The sequence below is a fragment of the Pseudorca crassidens genome, chromosome 6 (genome assembly GCF_039906515.1).
Source record: "Pseudorca crassidens isolate mPseCra1 chromosome 6, mPseCra1.hap1, whole genome shotgun sequence".
Taxonomy (NCBI): domain Eukaryota; kingdom Metazoa; phylum Chordata; class Mammalia; order Artiodactyla; family Delphinidae; genus Pseudorca; species Pseudorca crassidens.
Genome location: NC_090301.1, coordinates 33689890 through 33707478, shown reverse-complemented (window position 1 = coordinate 33707478; position 17589 = coordinate 33689890). Strand labels below are relative to the sequence as shown.

The window sequence follows — 17589 nt, the reverse complement described above, 5'->3', positions numbered from 1 at the left end:
CTAATCCTTATACTGTCTGCTAGGGTCCCTGCTGGTTGGAGTAGCACAGTTTTACACCTGAGGAAACAGAGGCTTTCTCCCGTTTCCACACAGAGGCATTTCCTAGGTTGGAAATGGGTCAGTTTACAACAAACCTGTTCTCCTTCTGTTAACCATGTTGTGTCCCTCTGTCTCATTTTGCAGACAACATAATGATTTGATATATGTATATATTATAAAGCAATAATTAACATCCACAGTGCCTAACTTTTAGGCAATGCCCAATAAAAGTTAGTTCCCATCCTTTTTTTTTTTTTACACAGGGTGGAAGTTCATTCAGCTGCTCAGTGACTCACCAGGGTTCAGACTCAATGGTAGTTGTGTGAGAGCTGATGCAATGTCTGTTTCTTTCTGTTTAGCTCCCTTAGAGTTCTTGGCTTCCTTACAGATGTCAGGCACACCTCCTAGGCCAGAACTGACTTTGGTTTTTCCTTGCTTGGACCTAAACACTGCCTGAATTCACATACCCTAAGAGCTGACCTGCAGTTTTCAAACACCTACCTGAGTCAGTCTGAGCGCCTGTTAAAGCTGTCCCTTCTGGTGAAGGCTCCTTTCTGCTGCCCATCCTAAACTGCTGTGAGATGCCTGCCCACGCTGTGGCCACAGGGCTCTTCCCCGGGAGAACCCTTATTATCTACATAATGGTGTCCAGTAAGGGCCACTAAATCACAGTTGGTATTCATGTTGTCATTGTTGGTTTCACCCAAAGCATGGTACAGTGGAAAGAGTGCTGAGGTTTTCTACGAAGCAAACCTGACCACTTCCAGTGTTTCTAGTATTTTACACCTGCCCCCATAACTGGCACGTAATAGTAAATAGATATTTGTTAGATGAAATCAATGGCCACCTGGGTTCTAGTTCCAGGTTCTAGCACCTTCTGGACTAATAATCCTTGTTCTGCCTGTTTTGCCAAGAAAGTACATGTAAGTTATTATTCGCCTTGTTGCTGGGTAAAATAACGGTCGTTTATTGAGCACTAACTATGAATTAGGCACTTTTCATACATCATACTACTTGGATTCACAACAGCTCTATCCAACAGGGGCAACGTTACCGTTCCTACTTTATAGACGAGAGAGCTAAGGCTTGGGGAGGTATGTGTCTTGCCCAGGGTCACCTGGCCAGGAAGGGGGTGACCCAGAATATCCAGCCTGTTGAACTCCAAGTTGGTGCTCATAGGTAATTCCACAGTACCTTCCAAGGGCAAATATAATTTGGTAATAAAACAATGCCTTAGGCTGGCATCAGCCAATAACACTTTTCCAAGTTCATTCCCAAATGATTATGTCCTTTAACCCAGACTTGCTTTTAGAATCTGTGAGCTTGGTGACATGTTTCTGAAATGTAATGTGAGTGGAGCTCCCGCCCTGGGACTCCAGCAGGCAACCCCGCCTGCTTCAGGTAATGAAGCCACGATGTTCACCGAATCTATGAACCACCATCAGGCGCATTGCTGTCCCACTTCTGGAGCACGGCAAAAGCTCGTGGGAGTTACTGTTAACATCTTTATTAACCCATCCCCCCAGTCAAGCAGTGAAATTCATTTAGATACATGGCCCACTTTGATCTTCATTAATAGTTTCTACATTTATTTTTAGTTTTCTCATCTTTATTTGGTGACAATTATTAGTTTTTATTGAGGGGGACTGGATAATCTTAAAGTAGTTAAGATTAGGAAAAGTTACAAATGAAGGAAAGCAGGTTAAAAGAAATTTTTTTCAAGTAAACCCTGCTACGTTTCTTCCCAGTTCAGGAAAAAGGCCTTAAGGTCGCAAACATCATGGATCTGGGTCAGATCAGAGACTTCTTCCACACCTTCGTGGCCTGTGCCTGGCATCATCGATCTCTGTAAGATACAGAGTGGGAATCACAAGTGGGCTCTCTTGAGTCACTTTTACCTCTTAAGAATAAGGTTTAGTAAATTTCATTTTTTATTTTTCACCTAAGCATCAATTTTTCATTCATTCAACAAATATTTATTGAATGCTAGGTGCTAAGACTAAGATGCAAAAATCAATAATACATTGATACCTGCCTTCAAGGCATACAGTCTAGAGGGAGAAACAAATAAATACTACAATGTGGAAAGTATTATTATAGCAGGATCCCCTAGGGACCTCTAGGAACACTTGGAAAAAGGCCTTGGCTTGTCTGGGGAATTTAGGGACTGTTTGGGAGAAAGAGACATGAGCTGGGTTTCAGGCATGGTGAAGTGGGCTTTCTCCAGGTGAGCAAGAGGGGGAAGGACATTCCAGACAAAGGAACTTGACACAGAGGAGTAGGAAAGCGGGTGTACCTGGTAATATACACGCCGGTGAATTGCTCAGGGAAGCTAGAATGTCGGCTTTGTGGCCGACCATTGTCGGAGATTAACCTGGAAGGACAGGTGGGGAACCGACTGGAAAGTGATTTGTAATCATCCTAAGGATTTGGACTCGACTAAGAAGCAAAGAGAAGGCATCGGCTGATTGTTAGCAGGGAAGTGATACGGCAGGATTTCAATTTTAGAAAAAATTGCTTGGAAGACTATATGTAGAATTAAATTGGTGGTAGTCAGTGTGGCAGTGCTCTGGATTCTAGAAGCTAAATAGGAAGTGTCAACCAGAGCAGTAGCAATGGATGAAGAATGTTGGGGCAAATCTAAAAAGCATGAAGGAGGTAGAGTCAAGGGGAGGTTGTAACTGATTGGATTTGACTTGTGAAGGAGAAATCTAAATCCAGTGGGTGAGAGAATGATAATACCATTTACTGGCACAGGAAATAAAAGGGGGAAGGAACAGATTTGTGGGGAGTGTAATGAGTATTAGGTTTGAACATTTCAAGATGAAGATATCTGTGAGACCACCAAATGGAGATATCTGAAAAGCAATTAGAAATACAAGCCTGTGGGGAATTGCCCGGCAGTCCAATGGTTAGGACTCTGCTCGCTCAGTGCCGAGGGCCCGGGTTCAATCCCTGGTCAGGGAACTAAGATCCCACAAGCTATGCAGTGCGGCAAAAAAAAGAAAAGAAATACAAGCCTGTGATTATAGGGGTGTAATCTAGAAATACAAAATTGGAAGTCATCTGCTTAAAGTGGTATTTAAAGCTCCAGGGGCGAGTTCAATCGCGCGAGGGAGACCGTGTGGAGAAAGGAGACTATGACGGCACCAGGGGGACCAGTGCTGAAGGATCCAGTAGAGGGAAAGGGTTCTTTGGAAGCTGAGAAGGAAGAGTCAGAGAAGCTGGAAAAGACCAAAAGATGATGATAATTACCATCATTGTTGGCATCATCATCCCGTGGAAATCATACGGCTGTAAACTTGGGAGGAGCACCAAGTACCATGTCTGTGCATTTCCAGTGCTGAGCACAACACCTGCACACGTGGCCCTCAAACATTTGTAGAGGCTACAGGGGAGTGATAAATGTTGTCAAATGATGCGTCATTAAATACCATGGACACCGAATGGCATGATCAAGCTATAGCTCAAACATCGTCTGTGGGCGTGGACAGACATTAAACACTGCCCCCGGGAGAGGGGAGACTCCTGACTGAGCCCATCACCTCCACCTTCTCCATCCACACACCAGGAGCCAGGCCCGGCTTCCCCTTCCTCTCCAGAGACCACTGCCTTAGGAACAGGCTTCCGAGGATAGATATTTCTTAGAATCCACAAAAAGTTTTGATGCAGGGTTAGAAGAGTGATAAGCCCCCAGTGAGGGTTGAAGCGCCGGGCTCAGATGCCAAGGAGCGCCCCCGTGAGAGCACTGGCTTTCGGTGTCCCCATGACACTCAAACAGGAATGCCAAGTTCAGACTCCTTGAGCAAAAGACTAAGCCAGCTGCCTGAGGAAGAGGGAGGCGAGAAGCTGCGAGGGCTTGAGTGTGTATAACTGGGGTGAGGCTGAGGGTGAGGTAGAAGAGCTACAGATTTTTGCAAGCCGCTTTAAAGTTCCTGCTTGAGATAGCACAGTAAGGCTAACAGCATTATCAACTATCCAAATATATGGTATCTCAAGAATGCATTGTGTGCGGGGAAATTCCAGAGGTGTAGTTCAGTAGACTGCACTATAAGATAACCTTAGGGGGATTGTGGTAAAGCCTATAGTAACTGGAAAATGTTTCACTTTGAGCTAAGGCTCAAAATGGTCCTGGTGATATTTTATCAACCAGCCAACAAATCTCTGTTGACTTGAATCAGTTGTGAAATGAGCTTTCTTCAAGGTTTATGAAAAAATGCATTATCTTACTATGGTAGCAACAGTTTGGCCCTCATTTTACTTTTACTCTGTTCAGTTGGGAAATTAAAACGTTCAGCTTTTAAACTTGGCTTTTACAAAAGCAAAGTTTACTTTGCTCTTCCTGCCTCAAATTCCAACTGAACTCAAACGAGAACTCCTTTAAAGAGAACTGCAGAAGGAGGAGATGGAGAGGAATCTGGTCTAATGATTAACCATCATCTTTGGAAGGAGAAGGGAAATAAGCTACCTACAGGCCTACGATTTGAGAGGCTACTGAAGCCAGAGAAACAGACTTCTCTTGAAATGGCGCTGGGTAAAATGGCCTGTTTGTGGATCATTCTCTCATTGATCGCTTGCGGTTTAACTACTGGGAGAAATCAATGGGAAGGAGGCAAGGTCACCCAGCGTCAGGTTATCTGCCTAAGAGCAGAGGGCTGGCCACAAACGGGTGCTGGGCTTTGGCTCTGCTTCATAACCAGCAACCTGGCTGACGCTGGACACCTCAATCCTCTATCTGGGCTAACATAGCTACAAAATAGATGTGGGAAGAGAGTCAGGCACAGTCTATGCAAGACACGGAACCTCAAGTTCAATGTTGTCACATTGCCTCCTCGGACCAACTCTTTTTTTTTTTAATGCGGTACGCCGGCCTCTCACTGTTGTGGCCTCTCCCGTTGCGGAGCACAGGCTCCGGACGCGCAGGCTCAGCGGCCATGGCTCACGGGCCCAGCCGCTCCGCGGCATGTGAGATCCTCCCAGACCGGGGCATGAACCTGTGTCCCCTGCATCAGCAGGCAGGACTCTCAACCACTGCACCACCAGGGAAGCCCTGGGGCCAACTCTTACAAGTCAACCTCTACTGGTAGAATTTACGAGGAATGATTTTTTTCCTTCATCATGCTTCCTCTCTCACATCCTTGAAAAACATGTGAAGTATGCATCAGACACGGTGTTCTGCGATTTTTATGTACATTGATTAACTGAATTTTCACAAGCCTACTGGAGGAAATGAGCCCCAGAGAAGTGTGTGGGAGTTGCTGGGAGGTGCTGGTCGACCCTGCCCTCCTTGATAGACCAGTGTCCTCTGCCTCATTTAGTGCCACTCTAGAAACATCTGGAGACCATTAAACATAACAACAACACAACAACCGACCAATGCTGGGCCCTCCCCAGGCTCGTTGAATCAGACTCTGTGGGGTGAAGCCAGCGCCTCCTTTTGGTTCAAAAACTCTCCCAGGTGATGCTAGTGTGCTGCTTGGCTTGAGGACCACTTGTGTGAGACCAGGTTGCTTCTCCAAAATGAGAGGTAGAAACAAGAAGAAGAAAAAGAAAAAGGAATGAGACTAACATTGATTGAGTCCCTACTACAGGCCAAGTGCTTAATCTTATCTAATTCTCCCAGGCAGCTGGAAAAGTGTTCCCACTTTACAGACTGAGAAACTTCTGAGTTACTTAACCAGAGAGGTGAAGTAATTTCCCCCAAAGCCCAGAGCTCATAAGTGGCAGAAAGGAGATTTAAGCCTGGGCTTGTGTTCATGTTACTACACCACAGAGCTAAGGCACACACCTCTGGCCCACACTGAAAACTCAAAAGAAATTAAGCTAGGCTTGTAAGAACTCAAGCTTGGAACACGTTAGAATTTCAGTAGAATGAAACAGCAAATTATGGGTTTCCAAGGAGAACAATAAGCAGAAACCTTATTGAAACCTGAGAGGAGAAATACATGGTACATAAAACAAGAGAAAGAGGCAGAAGGAAAAACGGCAAAGGATGAGGAAATACTTATACTTCACTCACTGTGCAGTAGGAGCTATAATTATCTCGCTCCGGGCTTCCCTGGTGGCGCTGTGGTTGAGAGTCCGCCTGCCGATGCAGGGGACATGGGTTCATGCCCCGGTCCGGGAAGATCCCACATACTGCGGAGCGGCTGGGCCCACGAGCCATGGCCGCTGAGCCTGCGCGTCCGGAGCCTGTGCTCTGCAACGGGAGAGGCCACAACGGTGAGAGGCCTGCGTACCGCAAAAAAAAAAAAAAAAAAAAAACCAAGTCCAGGTCCCAACTACACATAGTTTGCATTGCCCATCACTTTTCAAAGGAAGAGAAAGAAGGGGAAGGAAATAGGATTTATTTAATGCTCTGAGGCCAGCACGTTACATTCGTTATCTCACTGCATCCATAAATTCAACAAATCACTTAGTCCTTGTGAGGCGACTATGACCTCCAACTTGAGTTATGGAAACAGGCTGGCCATGGCGAAAGTATCTTGCTTAAGGTCACAGTGAACTTGAAGCAGTAGTTTCAAACCCTAGGTTCAGTGTTCAAACCCTAATTCAGCTAATTCCAAACCCATGTTCCACAAGAACAACACTAAAGCCAGCAATTGTATTAAAATACTAAAGGCCAAAACCCCCAGCACATAAAAACAAAACATGGGAGAGTACTGAAATGGATCTCACTATATCAGTTGGAAATTGGGATATGACTGAATGAGGAAATATTTTAATTTTGTTTAGCCAGGGAAAACTGTCAGTAGGCAGCAGAAAGTGGTCTGGAAATAAACATTCTGAACAAATGCCAGGTATTCTTATCTTTACTGGTTATTTGAATTTAGGCACAATCACCTGAAGAGAGAGTAAATAACCAGTATAGGCAAGTGCTTCCCTTAGTGCCCACCTGGGACTATAAAACACCGGCAGAGGGCTTTCCTGGTGGCGCAGTGGTTAAGAATCCGCCTGCCAATGCAGGGGACATGGGTTCAAGCCCGAGTCCGGGAAGATCCCACATGCTGCGGAGCAACTAAGCCCCTGAGCCACAACTACTGAACCTGCGCTCTAAAGCCCATGAGCCACAACTACTGAAGCCCGCGCCTAGAGCCCGTGCTCCCCAACAAGAGAAGTCACCACAATGAGAAGCCCTGGCTCAGCAACGAATAGTAGCCCCCGCTCGCCGCAACTAGAGAAAGCCTGCGCGCAGCAACGAAGACCCAACACAGCCATAAATAAATAAATAAATAAATTTATTTTAAAAAAATACTGCCAGCAGAGTAGTTCACATTTGATTGCATCTGACCTTGAGAACTCAGCTTAAATCATGTTCTTTGATCACAGCTTTCATTCTACAACTCTTAACACCATAATGTCCATCTTTAATTGAACATATTTTTGAAGTTAGACAAGTAATATGTGCTTTTTATTTAAAAATAAATAAATTTAAGAAAATTAGCATAGAAGTGAGAAGGGTAAGCCCTAGTGACCATTATCACGATCAGGTGAGTGGTCTTCCAGGGCTTTTTCTATATACATACAGACATGAAAAGGCCAGTATTGTCAAAACCATCTTTTGCCCAACTATGATTAAATTCTTTGTTGGATAAACAGTCTTGCTGTATTCCATTCCTATAGGAGCTGGAAGAAGAGAGCTTTTAAAACCAAGAGAATTACATTTCAGGCCCAAGGAAAATATAAAGCAAAAACATCCTTTTACATGAGAGTTGAAATACTCTTTTCTCAATTTGGAGTCGGAAATAGAAGGATTTGATAAGCAGCATAAGCTTACATCCTTGTAGCCCCTTTTAGCACCCTTACATAGAGTAAGCAATTAATTAGTATTTCTTGAATGAATAAGAAATTGTCTCCTTTTATAGTGGTTTTATTTTGGGTTAAATAGTGTCAGTATCAAAAAAAAATAGAAACACGTGTATCCACATGTAATGTTGTAAAGAGTGCTCCAAAGAAAATTACAAATCTTATTATCATCTATTTTGGATTATTCAAGCCAGGATTCACTTCCACCTTTACTGTAAGTGACATATAAAATTAGTCCCGTTAACTTTTTAACCACTTCTGAGTTTTTAAGACTTTGCCCCCTCATTTGTCACATGAGTTTTCTTGGAGGGGGGTGGGGCAAGCACGTTTTGTTCTCTCAAATGAATTGTAAGCTCTGTAGGAGTGGGGAAGCTTCTTGTGATTACTTTTGTATTCTCCCAGCACTCGGCACATGTTCTGCACACAGCAGACATTAAATATTGTGACTGTATTATTTTAGTTTGCTAGGGATGCTGTAACAAAGTACTACAAACTGGGTGGCTTAAGCCACGGAAATTTATCGTCTCTTGCTTCTGGAGGCTAGATCTGAACTTGAGGTGTTGGCAGGATTGGTTCTTTCTGAGGGCTCTGAGGGAAGGATTTGTTCAGGCCTCTCTCCTTGGCTTGTACATGCTGTCTTCTCCTTCTGTCTCTTCTTTGTCTTCCCCTATACATGTCCGTCTCTATGTCCAAAATTTCCTTTTTTATTCGGACCCTGGTCATATTAAATTAAGGTCCACCCTAATGACCTCATCTTTACTAATTATATCTGCAACGACCCTGTGTCCAAATAAGGTCAAATTCTGAGGTACTTGGGCCTAGGACTTTGACCTATGAATTCGGGAGGACACAACTCAACCCAGAATGGTGACCTTCCATTTAAACTTAAACTCATTTAGTTTGCCTACCTGATAACTGAATTCCCTGTTACCCCAAGCCAAGAAGAGCATTTAGAATTTTAATAATATTTTTGGCAACAGGATTTTAGGGTTGTTTTTGTCTTTTAACGTGTCTATGTGTGCTTTCCAGAATGGTTCCCACTGCCTAAGCCTCAGAGCCTTCAGAATGTCTGCAACCGGTGAGTACCGCCTTGGAAAGCTTATCTTTCAGCAGGGTTGAAGGGACATTTCCCTGCGCCTCATCCTGATGAACACCCAGCCCCTGAGCACCTTGATCTGGGGGCCCTCAGCCCCAGGAAGACGCCTCTTGGACAGGCAGCCACCTGTGAGTCTGTTAGTTTTTCTCTGTGAACCATTTTACTTCCCGTGAGTTTGGTCATTAAAATTGTTTTGCGCCCCTCAACCCTGCCCGAGGCCCTGAGAACGAGGGAGCGTTGGCCTGTAAGAAGACCTAGTGGGTTTATTATTCTCTGACACAGAAACCAAGTGACGTCACTGAGCAGCTGTTGGGGGGCAACGTGATTCATGGAGGCCACGCTTTCCCAGGCCCTCTCTACGCAGCCTCCGCTCGGACCAGGGCAGACTTTTATTACCAGCTTTCAACAAGTCCCCGGTTTCTTTTGCAAAGTAAAACAGATAATAGAGACATTCCCGGAATAGTTAGCTAACTAAGCCGTGCCAGGCAACCTCAGAGCTAAGAAGAACTCAGTGTTTTCGGACAATGACCAATTACAATAACCAGTATTATTTGATCTGAGAGTAATTAGCCGAGGCTCTGTTCTTTTTGCTTCAGTGAGGAGACAAACAAGGCAGTGAGAAAAACATCAGAGACAGGAGAAAGGGGCTCAAATGTCAAAGAAAAACACCCTCCTGCAGGTGGGGAGAAGAGAAAGAGACCCTCACTGAACGTTTGAACGTTGCTCTTCCCTGAAAATGTGGTAGGGTTTAACCCAACCAAAGTTTGTTTGATTTTTTTCCCCATACTTACTGTTCATGTGCTTTAAAAAGCCTCCACGGAGAGTGGATATCAGAGCACAAAGAGTGAAATAGGTCGGAAGACAGAACTATGAACTAGCAAAGGATCTTTTTTTGGGAGGGACGATTCTCCCCAGGGCGTCCGCGCGCTGCACTCTTATTTTCAAACGCACTGTATCACCTGAAACTCCCCGTTGTTTTGGAGACAGGTTCCAGGGAACTGCTGTGTATCATTTCGTGCAAGACGTGCAAACTTCCTCTTGCCCGCATAGTCAGGCTCCCTAACCCCTAACTAGAGGGATTTGGATTTTCATGCTGCCCTGTGGTTTTCTTCCATTTCACCACTGGCTTCCAAAATAAACGGTAACTCCAAACCTGCAGACCGCCTTACTACCCTGCACTGCTGCTGTCGTCACTGTCGCACGGCAGGAGAAAGCGCCTGCAGCCGCCCAGCCAGCCCTTCCTTCTAGGCTGAGCAGGACGTGGACTCGCTGAACATCCCGCTGGCTTTTCTGACCATAGGCAACACCTCGGCCCACTGCCTCATTCCCAGCAATACCTCTGCCTTAGCTCAGACTCCTGGCTTCTCTTTGCTCAGATTCTCAAAGCAAGGAGTAATGTCTAGAGATGTGCTGTCTCATACCATAGCCACTAACCACATGTGACTATTTCAATTTACATTATTTAAAATTAAATTTGAAATTCAGTTACTCCAAGGATTTACTGTATAGCACAGGGAATTATATCCAATATCTTGTAATAACCTATAATGGAATATAATCTGCAAAACAAAACCCCCAAAACTGAGTCACTACGCTGTACACCTGAAACAAACACAATATTGTAAATCAACTATACTTCAATTAAAAAAAATTTAGCTGCTCAGTTGCAGTAGCCACACTTGAAGGGCTCAATAGCCACATGTGAGTAGTGGCTACCATATGGGACGGGGCAGAAACAGGATTTTTCCATCAGCTCGGAAAGTTCTATTAGACAGCACTGGCCTAAGTTATCACTTGAGAAACCTCTTGGCTCTGAGAAGGGCTTTGTCATTGAAAGGGGACTAAGGTTAGGTGGGATGCTTGCTGTGTGCCTAGTAGGGGGCTGTACATGTTATTTCACTTATGCCTCACAAATCTCATTCCCATTTCAAAGAGAAGGAAACTGAAGCTCAAAGAAGTTCAGTAACTTGGCCAAAGTCATCAAGCTAAGTAAGCGGTAGGGCTGGGCTTCATCTGGTACCCAGGTCTCTGTGGCTTTGTCAGTTGAGTCAAGTTGCAAGTGTGATGAGTAAAGAATAGCCTTGTTGTCACTGGCTTTTTTACGATATTTCTGCCAAGGAGCAGAGGAACTGTGAGCGGACTGGAAATGCACCTCGAGGCCTTGTCTGGGGTTTGATGGGATTGCGATTAACATGGGCCTAGTAAGTGCACACTCACTGGTTAGACTGATTAGGAAATTATAGGACAGCTTCTCTGATGCTGTTTCTTTCTAGTGTTGGAGATATTTCTTTTTTTTTTTTTTTTCGGTACGTGGGCCTCTCACTGTTGTGGCCTCTCCCGTTGCGGAGCACAGGCTCCGGATGCACAGGCTCAGCGGCCATGGCTCACGGGCCCAGCCGCTCCGCGGCATGTGGGACCTTCCCGGACCGGGGCACGAACCCGCGTCCCCTGCATCGGCAGGCGGACTCTCAACCACTGCGCCACCAGGGAAGCCCTATTGGAGAAATTTCTTATTGGGGATATCTGCTTTACCGCATCCTAAACTGACAGCACTAAAAAAGTACCCACTCTCCTGAAACAACAACAACAAAAAGGTCACCATCGAAAAAAGCCAATATTTGATATTTGAGTAAAGTCTGCAGTTTAGTTAATAATATTGCCTATTAATTACTTAGTTTTGATAATTTTACTATGACTATCTGAAATGTTAACATTAGGGGAAGCTAGTGAAACATACAACTATTACTCCTGAAACTCTTCTGTAAACTTAAAATCACTTCAAAATAAAAACAAATTGAAAAATTGGAAAAAAGAAAGTGACCGCTCTATTCCTGCCCTTTTTCTCTTTCTGTGGATCTAGGGGAAAACAACAAAGAACCCAGCTGAACTCACCGTGACCAGCCTTGTGCTGCAAACAGATAAAGCCCTTCCCCCATCAACCTGCTGGCAGCAATGGCAGTGGGAGAGTTTTATACTCAGAGCCAGGCTGTGCAGAGAAATCAAGGCTGTTGCCTTAGGCCCCTGAGAGCCACCAGATTCCAGATATGTTGAGTAACTTTTTATTGTTCATGTTTCTATTGTGGACTTCTAAAATTAAATGTGGATGTCCTCACACCCAGCACATCTTTCAGGATTGATTTACAATTATAATCCTTTTACCACTATCATGAGCAGTGGGGCCCGTGGCAATTCAGGTTGGCTGGAATGAATTTGTTTTCTTTGCACACACAGACAGCTCTCCCGGAATGCTGGTGGAAATGGAAATTGGGACAACTAGCTGATAATCAAAAAATTTAGAGGGTTTCCCTGGTGGCGCAGTGGTTGAGAGTCTGCCTGTCGATGCAGGGGACACGGGTTTGTACCCCGGTCAGGGAAGACCCCACATGCCGCGGAGCGGCTGTGCCCGTGAGCCATGGCCGCTGAGCCTGCGCGTCCGGAGCCTGTGCTCCGCAATGGGAGAGGCCACAACAGTGAGAGGCCCACGTACCGCAAAAAAAAAAAAAAAAAAAAAAAAATTAACATGTTGTATAGTATCCTTCAACCTGGGAATTTCAATTTCCAGAATTTATACTAAGGAAATTATTGCACAAGTACACAATGATTTATCTTTGAGGATATTTGTCACAGCATGATTTTAATAGTAGCCCCTTACACCCCAACAAGAAAGGAAACAACTTCAATAAGCGTTTGGCTATGTGGACTATGGTATAGCTACATAGTGAAATGCTCTGCAGTCATTAAAACTATGTCCCAGAAGGCTATTCAAAGTCCTGGGAAGATGATCAAGACAGTCAAGTGCAAAAAGTAGGTTGAACAGCATGTTTTTTTGTAAAACAAAAAATATATCTGTATAAAAATAAAGGACTAAAGAATAAATAAACACTAAAGCAATGGTGATTATCTTTGAGTGAAAAGGGTCATCTCAGAGTGATGAGATAGCTTCAGTTTTCTTTCTCTGCTTTTCTAAGTGTTCTACAACAAACGTATTATTCTGGCAATGGAACGCTTCTCAATTCTGGAAATGTTACTAGTAGGAGAGGTTCACCAGAGGATTCTTTGTCTTTATTAACAGACTCCCATTAATTGGGTGGTAGGTTCTCTTAACTTTGCAAGGTACTCCTGGCATGTTCCACAGCTAATATCACAAGCCTAACAAATAATATCTATTAACATTTAGCCTATATGGAAATGTGCTAGTAGGCAAATTAATTTTGCGATGTTCGCTTTTCATGTCAACTTTCATTTCCAAAGCAGGGGTTGTAACCAGTGAAGAATTGTTCGGGTAGGAGTTAGAGGAGGTAGAAAATTGTAGAAATGTGCCAATAAAGGCAATGGATAGTAAACAAGACTATAGATGGCAGAAAGAAGCAGAATTATACAAACATGGAGGTAAATTAACATTTGTGCCCAAAGAAGCAACATCTGTATCCCTAGGGCTCTTTTCTCAGCTCCCAAATAAGAGATCATAGCAAGGTGGAGATTCTTAGGATGCTTGTCCAGAGCAGGTGGTCCTACTATAAGCCTTTACTATGCTACTAGTAAAGGCTCGTAGTCAGGAGGGCACGTATTTGGTTTATACGGGGAAGACCAATGTGAAATTGTCTCACGCGAGGAAAAGCCTTCATGCGTATACTCCGCCTCTACCAGCTGAGAAGCAGAAGTAGGTGGTGGCGGTCACAGTTCGGAGGCCGTGAGATTGAAATAAGTCCCAACGCCACTAAAAGCCTTGACACAACCTCGTGGGAAGGGCGGGGGCCGGGGGGTGGGGTGGGGTCGGGGGAAGGTTGGTTAGTTGAAGAGGAAAGTCCTCAAGAAGAAGTCTCCATATTACTGACCGGTTCCCACTCTCCTTTCTTTCATTTGTCTGCCGGAAGTGGCCTGCTCTGCTTCTATGTGTCCCCACAAGCCCCATAAGCTCCATCAGCCTTTCCTGGCTTCGGCAGCCACCCCACCTAGATACAGTCTAAATGAAACCAGTATGTACGCCCGAGCTAACACGGGTTGGAACAAGTCCCCTAGCCTTCCTTGCCCAATGAGATCGCAGCTCCTAAGCCCCTTCTCCAGAGCAGTTCTGTAACAATTCAGTTGTTATGAGCAAGCTGGGTGGGAGTGTGCCGAGGAAACACATCTCTGACTGGGGTGCAGTGTGGAGGTGGATGCATCGCTGCCCTCCCTGCCCCCCCATAACCACCTGTCCACCCGCCCACCCCCGGAAGTTCAGAGAGGTTTCAGGCCCTAATTTCGGCACGCATCCCACTCCACCACCCTGTAGTGAAAACGGATTTTCCCTGAGTCTCCTTCCAGACGGGTCCTGGGTCCTGCTGATTTGAACCAGCTTCTGCACTCTGGACTCCTATTTCATTGGCCCTGAAAATCTGCGCCTGGGCAGGGCACCCTAGATGGAGAAAAGACCCGCCAGCACTTCAGGCCACAAACGACGAAGCAGGCCTCCACCCCTGGTTTCCTCCTCTTCCAGCTGGCCTGGAAATTTGCAAGGACCGGGGATATGCAGATTTCTTCTCTATTTTAAGTCTGTGAAGCATTTACTCTTGAGTTTGAGGGTAGAATTAGTTATCTGTTTGCAGAAAGAGTTTTATGTCATGGGAGTCAGATACCTGAAAGGTTTTTATGCAAATCTTATGCAAAAATTAGGCAAATTCCAACTCTGGGCCAGGGCTTCCTGCATCACTGCATCATGGCACCTGGGGAGGGAAAGGGTATCTGTTTCTCGCTTCAGGTTGGTATGTACATTCAACCTTAAGGAAGCTCATCTGTTTTTGCTTAATTGGGGAGTTGCATGGCCATGCAACTGAATTCTGAACGTCAGGCATCAGTGCGGCAGGTAACTGTCTCTCTGGATCAGCACAGTTTTCTGTCTTGTGCTTTCCACTTGTAAACCTGTCTGTGGGCTCTAGAGATGGGTGTACTTAAATGATTGGCACTAGATTAGCAAAGACTTTCAGCCACTGTAAGTAAATAGGAAGCATGGAAGACCCACAGGGCCTGCAGGGTCAGACCCTTGCCACCCTCCCCAGCTTCATATCAGGCCCCTCTCCTCTTTGCCCCAGGCCAGCAAACTGGCCTTTCTTCCTTTCTTTAAAATAACTCTTCTCCCTCCCACTCTGGAGGTCTGCAACACCTGCCCCTCCCCTGCCCCAGGTCTTCAGCTCTCAGCTCAAATGCTACTTCCTCAGGAAAGTTCTCCCTGACCACCTCCCAAGTCTGGACCTTTTTCTTCCCAATTGTGCTTATGCATTAGTATGACCATTTGATTAGTGTCTGACTCCTCTGCGAGATTAAGCTGCCAGAAGACAGCTTCCCTGCATCTCCCAGATCCAACCGCCTACATAGTAGTTGCTCAGCTAATGGATTTGCTCAACTCCAAATTTATAATTCAACATAAGGTCAACTTGAGGATTTGTCCTTACTGTAATTTGGGTACTTAATTATCTTTCTTGCCTATGCTCTATCTCAGGGGAAACCAATAGAGCTTCTTAGAGACAAACCCTAGGAGCTGAGCTTCAGAAACACTGTAAATAAGGGTTTTTTCCACCCAAGTTTCACCCTCCAGAGTCTCCTCTTTCCCTCTTCCCCTCCTAGGATTCTGTGCTTGCCACCTTTGGAACATATTTCCATCTGGGCTTTTCTGCTTGCTAGAGGCCGCTGTGTCCCTCAAAGAAGAATCCTTAATTATATATTTCTGTTTCTATTACTACAATTCCAGGTCCTTTATGTACACCTGGTACCAAGAGCCACGGTGGAGGGGGCGGGGGTGGGGGCTGAATGGTGGCAATGCTGAAAATTTCCCTTAATCTTAGTAACAGGACAGGTAAGAGTTTCAACTTGCCATCAACTTTACTAGTCCCAGAAAAATTCTATTTGAAACTCTTCTAGCCATCTCCTTTTCTTTGCTTTTCTTCTTTCCCCCTTGATTTTTCAGAAGTGAGGCCTCTGGAGAAACTCTTTTTCTCTCTCACTTTTCCAGGTTAGACAGGGCTCCGGAAGCTGAAGACCTGGCCTCCCAAATGCTGAAAGGCTTTCCAAGAGACCGTGTCTCCGCCCAGGAAGCACTGGTTCACAATTATTTCAGGGCCCTGCCTGCTCAGCTGCACCAACTTCCTGATGGTGAGCAAGGGAGTGTGTGTGTGTGTGTGTGTGTGTGTGTGTGTGTTTAGTGTATTCATGTACACATATAAGTCTCGGTGTCTAAGTATTTTCTCAGTGCACTGGAGAATTACAGAATTTGCAACCAGAAGTGAGCTTAGAGCTGGGAGAAGCGAGATGGGTTCAAATCTTGCCTGAGGTTTTTTTTTGCGATTTTCTAAAACTCAGAAGTTGAGGGTTGAGGTGACACAGATCTCCTTGTAATGATCCAAACATTTCCCATATACTCACTTACTCTTAGAAACTGGATGAGATGAAAGTTGCCTCTGAGTTTGCTTTCACTAGCATCTGCCAGGAGAAGCAAAACCAAAGTTTCTCACAACTCCCTTTTCTCTTTCAGCAGAGTAAGATGATAGGTGACATGGATATATCAGGAGAGGAGAGCTGGGCCTGTCTTGATTGGTAATCTGATGCTGCCCAAGGAAGTACGGGGTGGGGCATGGGGAGAGGGGAGCGTCCTCCCAGGCTGGACGCTCACGGGAAGCACAAGTTAACCTGAAATCAGCTTTGCTGCCTGGGCATGAAGTCATCCTCCAAACCTGAAAACTTCTGAGAGATCATGTGGCTGGAGCACTCCTCATGTTTCTCAGAAGGTGGCCGGGAAAGGCTGTGCAGAAGTTGTGGGCAGGGCAGTCATGGCCCCGGCTGTTTGTGGGGCACTATCCTTAGGTGGAGTTTCTTTGAAAACATCCAGCATTCAACTGAAAACAGTTTTTAGAAGTCCTGAGCCAGAGAGAAGAAAGCTAATAAGGAAGGTCTAGGGGCTCAGACTGGGGGGAGGGTCCTGGGCTGGGGGGTGTGATGGGGCGAGGATGGGCGTGGGGTGGGGAGCTACTGTTCGGTAGGCTTAGGCATGTGGTCTGGCCAAAGTCTCCAGGGTTTGCAAACGCAGCTCCACTGTAACTGGGACATTGTCCTGCATCAGCCCAAACCTCTTAGTTTGGGATTTCTTGAGGTATTTTATTATTAAAGTGAGTCATTTAGGATCTCCAAAAATAACCATAATCATACAACTGGGGTTAATGTCTTGCTTAATCCTGTAAGAAGAGTCGGTCATCAGTATTTATTAAGTTGCCATCAAGTGTCAAGAACATATTAAGTACTATAAAACTTGAGGGAAAAAAGAGGCTTGTCCTTGACCTCAAGGATCCTATGAAGTGGGAGGAAAAGAGGGTGAGGAAGAGGAAACAGGACACCCTCATACACATATTAGCACAAATCATATCTAAACAGCTAAAGCCTGTGCATAATCAGCTGCAGATGTTCAGAGAATATGTGTGCGCTAAAGGCAATTCTTTGGAGGAACTAGAATAACTCAAGTAAGATGGATGAGACTGGAGGTGACTCTGGAGTAGAATTTGGAAGGAGGGGAGGGACGTGGCTTGGCATATGGGTAGAATAAAGGACATTCCACCAGACCTACAATTCTTACGCCCTTCCTGGTACCTCACCCCAAGCTTTAGCCCCATCCGCTCCCCCACTCC

General features: G+C 45.2%; 1 protein-coding gene across 4 annotated transcripts in view; it reads left to right on the top strand.

Annotated features, from left to right (window-relative positions):
• The window catches only part of CDK15 (cyclin dependent kinase 15), a 112079-nt gene that overhangs the window by 82048 nt on the left and 12442 nt on the right, over positions 1–17589 (top strand). For all 4 annotated transcript variants that reach the window (XR_010944311.1, XR_010944310.1, XM_067740982.1 and 1 more), the window contains exons 15-16: positions 8875–8923; positions 15927–16066. Coding sequence is in view for 2 of the 4 variants with exons in the window: in XM_067740982.1 (XP_067597083.1) it covers positions 8875–8923; positions 15927–16066 (189 nt within the window). In the remaining 2 variants the exon portion in view is untranslated. The remainder of the gene's footprint in view (positions 1–8874; positions 8924–15926; positions 16067–17589) is intronic.